General features: G+C 39.5%; 1 protein-coding gene across 1 annotated transcript; it reads left to right on the forward strand.

Annotated features, from left to right (window-relative positions):
• Positions 1-1345: 1345 nt before the first annotated feature.
• Positions 1346-4475, forward strand: ZNF804B (zinc finger protein 804B). Its single transcript, XM_035897474.1, is given in 2 exon segments — positions 1346-3234; positions 3236-4475. Coding segments are annotated over 2 exon segments (3129 nt in total).
• The last annotated feature ends 3453 nt before the right edge of the window (positions 4476-7928 follow it).

The raw sequence follows: 7928 nt of genomic DNA on the forward strand, positions 1-7928 counted from the left end.
ATATCAATGATTTACCATGTTAAGGTCTTCTTAGAATAGGCTAATTATTTTTTTTTAAAGCAAGAAAATGAAGCCACAGATTTAAAATCTGAGAGGTTTTGTGAAGATGAAAAATGTAACTAATGAAAATAGAACACAGAAAGAGAAAATATAGCAAAGTCAAATGGTGGCTGATAATGAGAGCACTGAAGTTGCCACGAATATTGATGGAAATCCACCTTGTGTCCTTTTCCCCACCAATGTTTGGTGATAGTTTTAGCATTAATATCTCTCTGAATATTTCAAAAAGTCATTTATTGTGGAATAACATAAAGATAAAATAAAAATCTACCCTTAAAAAATCATGTGTACACGCCCCCCAGAGAAGCAAAATGCTGCCTTTTCACTTAAAGAGCTTGATTCTGCAGATGCTCCAGGTGGAAGTGTCTTATTTTGAACAAGGCAGGATTTCCTTTGTGGTGGCCTCTCAGAAAACTGAGACTCACCACAGATCAGACTCTCATTGATATAAATTCAGAGTAAAGAAAATAATGTTTATTCTGGACTTACATGGACATAACTCTGAAAAAGAGCATTCGTATGTGGACTTCAAATCATACAATTTCCTGTAGGTAAAGACTGTCTTGCCCATATAGAAGCATAAGCTCGGGGCTAGACTACACATTCACCCTTTAGAAACTTAGTTTTCCCTCGTAACAGCATGAGCAACAGTCTTCTTTTCCAGACAGACATTGTCAAATGTGATTTCTGTCTTAACTTGGTTATTTAATACAGCTTTTTTTATTTATTTTATTTTTTTTATTTATTACCTTACAGCATCACTGGGAGTGGACCATTGCTTAAAGCCCCCAGATTAGTCATGGAAAAGCAGCGGTGTCCAGATGACATTTTCCTGTACAAGGGCAGCAAGTTCACAGCCAGTTCTCAAAGAACCGTCCCGAGAGAAGGACAAGGCTTCTCCAGCAGTGTACTAGAGAAACAGCAACTTATCATAAGCAGGCAACAGTCCCCTACTGAAAGACCCCATGGACTTGGAAATCAAATCTCACAAGTGTTCCCAGATCGCACCAATGCTTCTCAAAGGGCAGGAGTGTCTTTCTCATTCTCTAAAAAAGTCCCTTTGAAGCTCGAGTCCTCAGCATCAGTCTTCAGTGAGAACTCTGAAGAAGGAAATGATTGCAGCGAAGCCCCCAACCATAAAACAAAGCAAGCTCTTGAGGGCTGTCGTTCTGGAACACTTTTGGAGGAAGATGTAAAAGCAAGCTTGGATAAAGGGCCATCTATTACAGAAGACCAAATGGATTTGGATAACAGTGCATCAAGTCATGTAGCTGCAAAACCTAAAATGCTGAAGGAAAATGATAAAAGCAGTGATAGAGAGTTAGAAGAAAAGATCAGTGCTCATCCTTCATTTTGCAAAGTCAAAATGCAGCTTTCAAATTTGGGTTTTTCTGGTTCACTTAGAGAAACAGAGCAAGAGAGCAAATTGCATGAGTCTGAGCAATTGTTGGAAACTCTCATTTCACCTTCATACCAAGCTAGCAATTTTTGTACACAGCCAAACTCCTACAAGCAGATCAATGCCCACCTGCCTGACCAGTTACTGGAGGTCCCAGAACAACCAGAGCCTCAGCTGGCATGCACAAGCAACATTAATGACAGTCCTGGGGTGGTAAAAAGAGAAAGATCTTTGGAGAGTTCAGAAACCACAAATGGGAATATGGAAAAGCTTCCAAGGGAGACCATGGTTAAAGATGTTAAGCCCCAGACATTGCCTTTCCTCCACGTAGTGAGCAAAGATGGCACCACTGCTCTGCAGTGGCCCACAGAGTTACTTTTGTTTACAAAAACTGAGCCCTGTATTTCATATGGCTGTAATCCATTGTATTTTGACTTCAGACTCTCTTTAAATCACAGAGATGGTAAACAGCATGAAACAAAGAAAGAAAGCTGTAAAGAGCACTCTATAAATAAGACTGCAGATGAAAATGAAGCCTCAGGTTTAATAAAATGCAAGCAAATGTCAAATGAACAAGATAATCAGTTGTTGAAACCAAAGAAGATGAAAGGTTCCCTAAATCCAAGAAAGGCCAAGCAAAAAGCAAAGTCAGACATAGGGAAAGAAATGAATGAAAATGGTCACAAATATGTTGCAGATTATTTGAATGAACATATACCCAAAGTGCCTGCTTACCTTGATGTCTCACAAAAGGATTATGTGACAGAAAAAAGTCTTCATACAACACCACCGAGAAGATCTTTAAAGCATCATTTTCATAGCTGTGAAAGAAAAAAAGAGAACATTAGAAATGAAAGCATTTCCTTTTCTGCTTTTATGTCTAGGATTAAAAAGTCTAAAGCTGCAAAATGCCATTTAATTTATTCTGAGGAAAAACGTGAAAACAAAAATGACTTCGGATCCATTCAAGATATGGCTAGCTGTAGCAGTGACATAAGTGACAGTGGAAAAGACTCTAGTGGAAGTTTTCTTAGTTACAAAACCAGTTCAAACAGCAGGTATTCAGAAAATGAAGGATGTGGAAATTACACGAGATGTTGGAGATTCTCATCTCCTCAAAAGTCCTCCTCTGACAGACATTCCAGCTGTTCTGACACTTCGGTTAGCAGTACAGGTAGCTACATGAGCTACATGAGTCCCAGATCGAACAATCACAGCAGAAATAATTTGCTTTTTTGTTGTAAAAGCAAAAGCAAGACAGCTGAAAGGCACAAATGTAAGCACAGAAAGCACAAGTGTATTTTCACTTCTGATGATACAGATGAGGATTATCTTTGTCATAGCAGAAGTCACAGAACTAGAAACTGTACACAGAGGGGCACAATTAAATGCCGAAGATGTGCAAGACATAAAGTGTTACAACACAGAGACAGATCTAAACACAGCAGGTGTAGACACCGGCATTCTGGCAAAGTGCACAGTAGAAGTAAAAGCTACCATGGCTCCAAAAGTTGTTCCACGAGAGATTCAAGAAGCAGTGAAAGATCATCCAGCAGCAGAATATCAAGGGGTAGTGGTTCAGGATCCTTCTCAAAAGAGACTGACAACTGTGACAACAAAACAAAAGAAGATGCAGAAAGAGGTTCCACCACCGAACTGGGAAAAGCTGAAACTGCACATTACGACTCTCTGAATGTGAATGGTCAGTCAAAGAACTTCACCACCTTCTCTTCTGAAACCCTGACAAAAGACATGTGTGGAAAAAGAAAGTCCCTGGCAGAAAACCCAGGAACAAACACATGATACAGAGAGATTTTCAAATACTTGTGGGGTAGAAGTAAAGGATCACTCGCGAAGTCATTTTGCTCTTCAGTTTTCATCATCAGTAGATGACATTGCAGTGTTACCTTTGCCAGAGAAACTGCTAAGCATAGGTAAAGATGACACAGGGCATAATGAAATCAGTTCGTTGGAAACCAGTGTGAAGAAAAACAACTTTGAGGCGTCAGAGATAACTAATGTTGCTCTTTCAGCAGGCACTGATTATGATCATTGTCTTTTTAAAGACATCATTCAAATTGGAACAGGCTATCAGAGCCCGAGCATAAAAAGGAACACAGCAATAAAGGAACATTCCAATCTCTTCATTAGTGAAGTGCAACCCTTTATACAAAGCTGTGACCCAGTACCAAATGATTTCCCTGGTGCTTTTCCCTCTAATAGATATTCTGTTGTTGCTAATTCAACAGAGACCAAAGAAGAACTACAAGATGTAAACATGGACTCGAACCGGGCAGAAGGCAGTTCAGCCTCTCTTTGTGACAGTGCTATGCAGAAGTATGACGACACAGTAAATGACCCAGAAGTGTACAGTAAATCCACCTCCCCTACTTTAACGCAGCAGCCTATCACGTTTTCACCAGAGGAAGTAGACAAATACAGGTTGCTGCAGCTGCAAGCCCAGCAGCATATGCAGAAACAACTTCTGGCAAAACACCTGAAAGTTTTGCCTGCCCCAGGACCAGCTGCCTTCTCTGCAACACCAGCAGTTCCTGCCCTCCCTGTTCAGCAGCATGCTACTGTCACCACCATCCACCACACGCTGCTGCAACGCTTTGCTCTCTCGGCATCTGTACATCCCCACGGCAGCCATCTCTCCCTGGCACACCTCCACCCCCTCTCTCAGGCACATTTTGCCCCCATATCACTTTCCCCCTTAGCACCAGCCCTCATTCCCACCCACCCCGCTCTGCTGACAGGGCACCCATTGCACTTGGTCTCCACCACTCCCTTCCACCCTTCCCCACTGACCTTCTCTGCGCTGCCACACACTGCATATATCCCAGCCTTATTTACGCCACACCTGAATGCAGCCACACCTTCTGCTATACATCCAAATCCCTTAGTTCATCCGTTATTCCAAGGGCAAGAGCCCCATCACCATTCTTGCTGTAGCCAGACCCAACAGTTACCAACAATAAAAGAAGTTTTCAGTGTTTCTAGCTATTTAAACTAGCCCAAATGATTACATCATGGCTCCAAAACAAAATTTTAATAAAATAAATTGTTCAGTGTTCAATCATATGCCTGAGCATATATCTACTGTTTTGCTGAGAGCACAATGGCAAATATTTTAAAGTCCACATTCTGGCTGACAGCAAATGAATGTTAATTTACATCCTGTATCACTGAGTAAAAGCGGTTTTAAAGCCTTTCTTGATACTATCACAAGGAGGATGGGGTGCAGTTAGTGTCATTCTACAGAATGTCTGGGAAGAACAGCCTTAAGTGAAGTCTGTGACTGTCAGTAGGAATAGGACCACAGCACCCAGACACAACAGGACCAAGAATGTCAACACTGATGAGTGACTTAAAGTAGTGCAATTTAAGGTAGAGCAATCTTGACACACCTCAAAGGTTTGCTTTTCTGAGAGTCTATATGCAACGGCATAGTACTTGGTCTGGTTAAGGTATTTCAGACTGAGCAAGAAAAAAGGTATCTGGGACCACTGGTTCTGTCTCCTGGCCAAAATAATTTGGGGACCCTCAGAATGAGTGGTGATGAGTTAATGCCTGAAGAGGGTCACAACAACATCTCAAAGATAATTTAATGATTTTATCCCTGGGATATGTTGCTTGGACAGTGTAAAGGGACTGCAGTCTGGCCACGGGTCCATAACAAAAGGTTCCTTTAGTGTAGGGGACTCTGTGCTGGCACAAGCAGGCTGCTACTTTTCTCCCTGAGCCAAGCATCCAAGAAGGCAAGTGAAAGAAGGGATGAAGACAAATTCTTTGGCATTGCCTGCCTATGGCTGTAGCACAACATACATCAGGGGTGGGCTGCAGCAGCGCAGAGTGGCCAAGCAGCTAGTGCTGGCCTTGAACCTCAGAGGTCCTTGGCCAAGACTGCAACACTTCTTTCCTACAAAATAGAGCTCTGACATGTGGGAGAGTCCTGCCCAAAGAATGTGTAAATATGTTTCATCCCGTTCACAAACAACATAAACAATTGGCTAGTCCTATAAAATTGTGCTGATATTCATAAAAATGCAGAAGTAAAATTCTGAGCGGAAACTGGCTCTCCAGGTCAAGTCTCATAGACAACCATGCCACAGGTCTCAGCATTTCAAGGTATATTGAATCTAGACAAACAAGTCTGGATTCTCGCATGGCTTCCCAAACTCTCAACGTACAAATTGAAGTTCTGAATCCGCAATGTTTGAATGCATGTATCCAACCTTCAGGGCAGTGCGTGGTTGAAATCGCTAGTAATAACTGTGTATCTGGAAATAGGTGAGGGCTTCAGCATCTCTTTGAATGGCACAATTTTACTATTTTTATAATGTTTCTAACTCAACGTGGGATATTTAGCATGAAATTAAGTACATAATTGTGGTTAGACTGCAAGCATGCTTCCCAATATAATTGGACAGTGGAGTGTCCGACAGACAGTACCTGTTTGTTTGGATTAGAAACATTTGAAATAATTTCAATTCATTTACAATAAAGTAGTGCACAATTAATAACGTATCTTTCAGAATCGATATAAAACACATTAAAAAACTTTTGGAGGTTTTTTTCCCATTATATTCATCTATCTGAAGAAAATGAGAAATCTAATTGCAATTAAGCTGAGTATTTGAAATACAACTTAGGACCAATTTTCTATCTTAGTTTTAATCAAACTAGATTGATCCATTGCAATAAAATGGAATTGTTTTAATTTCTAAAAGCAGCTGCTTCAGCATAGACTGGTATTGTGCCAAACTTTTCAAATGGCTTTACAAGTTGTGACTGCTGGTTTTGCAGTTGATTTTCAAAGCTAAAGTTTTTTTGGATACTTAACATTTTAGCCATCAAATAAAAGCTGTCAGGAAAAAATCTGGAGACTGAGCAGAAGCAAAACATTTTATACTCAAAAAGGTTGGTGAAACCAGCACCCTCAAATATCTTTTGCTGGGATTCCCAGCTGATTTATTAATTACATAAAAAAAAATGGATTCATACCATTTTTGAGTTACTCATCTTTGTGGTTTAATTTTCTCCTTTTAATTGTAGGAAAAATCTGTAATTGAAATTACTGTTTTAGAATTAAGGAAGTCAGAAATTTTCTTTGGGAAAGATGTTAAAAATAAATATTTCCACAGCTTTAAAATTCTTCCTTTCATTTTTGGCTGAAAATCTTCCCAAAATTAGATCTGAATCTACATATAATTTCTATACTTCTGAAATGAGAATCAAACGTATTTCACTGAAGATGACTTAACATCTCTGAAAATTAGCACTTGCTTGCTCAGATGGAGATCCCTCACTCAGCAGACCACTTGGAAACATTAGTTATAATACAGTAGGAACTGCCTGAATTGGGCGTTTTAAAGGAGTGGGTCAACCTGTGCCCTAGAAGAGGCTGACTGAGTTGCACAGCCACTACCACCCGTTCAGGGCTAATACCAGCCTAAAAGATACATTTCCAGCCCTCCACACTTTTAAATTTATGGGCCCAGTTCCATTCCTCTTCAAGAAAAAACATCTGTTCTCATTGTACATGAGTTTGCTTAAATCCTAAATAGATAACACCAAGAGGAAAAAGTGGAACAGAAAAAATGACAGGCTGATCTCATCTTTAATTTGTACACACACATGCCTGCTTTTTACAGGCAATGTTAATATTGCAAAAATTTCTATGGCAAGAAACCTGACCAACCGAAACTTTAAATCCTACTACATAGATAATTTATGGAAAATAGTTATATACGTTCCCCTTAATGTATGCACAATACAATGGGATTCTAGGAAGGAAGCAAATCACAGGATGTCCATATATCGTTGTATATACCGACAAGGATGATCTGGTAAGGCAAATGGGTAGACAATAAAGATTAAATTTAATTCCTGGGACAATGGGAATTAGGATTTTGAGAGGTATTGAAGGAAAAAAGAGAGATTAAGAAGGAACAGAAACAGCACAATAGCAAAACAGCAATCACTGACCACCCACAAAGGGAATGCCCAATATCGTTCTTAGGGCAAGGAAGGGATTTTCTTGGAGAAATGTAATAAAAATATCAACATAGCTGAGATGATATATTTGCTCTACCTGCAGCCATATTTGTTATTCATTAGTAATGTACTTTAAATATGTATAATTATTCTTATTAAAAGCATAATTGAGCCTGATGTAAGGAGCCATGCTACAATTTTGATTTTATTTAGACTGATTTTTAAAAGAGTTACAGTATCATGGTGACAGCGATATATACACTCCAAATTAATAATACATTTTGGTTTGATTCTTGATGCATAATCCAAGGAAACAGGTCACCCACACTGTAAAATGCCAATAGTAAAAGTTTCCTGAGTTACACAATAATAAAAACCTTTTTTGGGGGAGAATTTTTTTTGGTAATTGAGGCACTTCTGGAATACAATTAACACATGTAATTGTTGTGCGGATTTGCATAAAAATGCC

This window comes from Egretta garzetta, unplaced genomic scaffold (genome assembly GCF_000687185.1).
Source record: "Egretta garzetta isolate BGI_Z169 unplaced genomic scaffold, ASM68718v1 scaffold30, whole genome shotgun sequence".
NCBI lineage: Eukaryota > Metazoa > Chordata > Aves > Pelecaniformes > Ardeidae > Egretta > Egretta garzetta.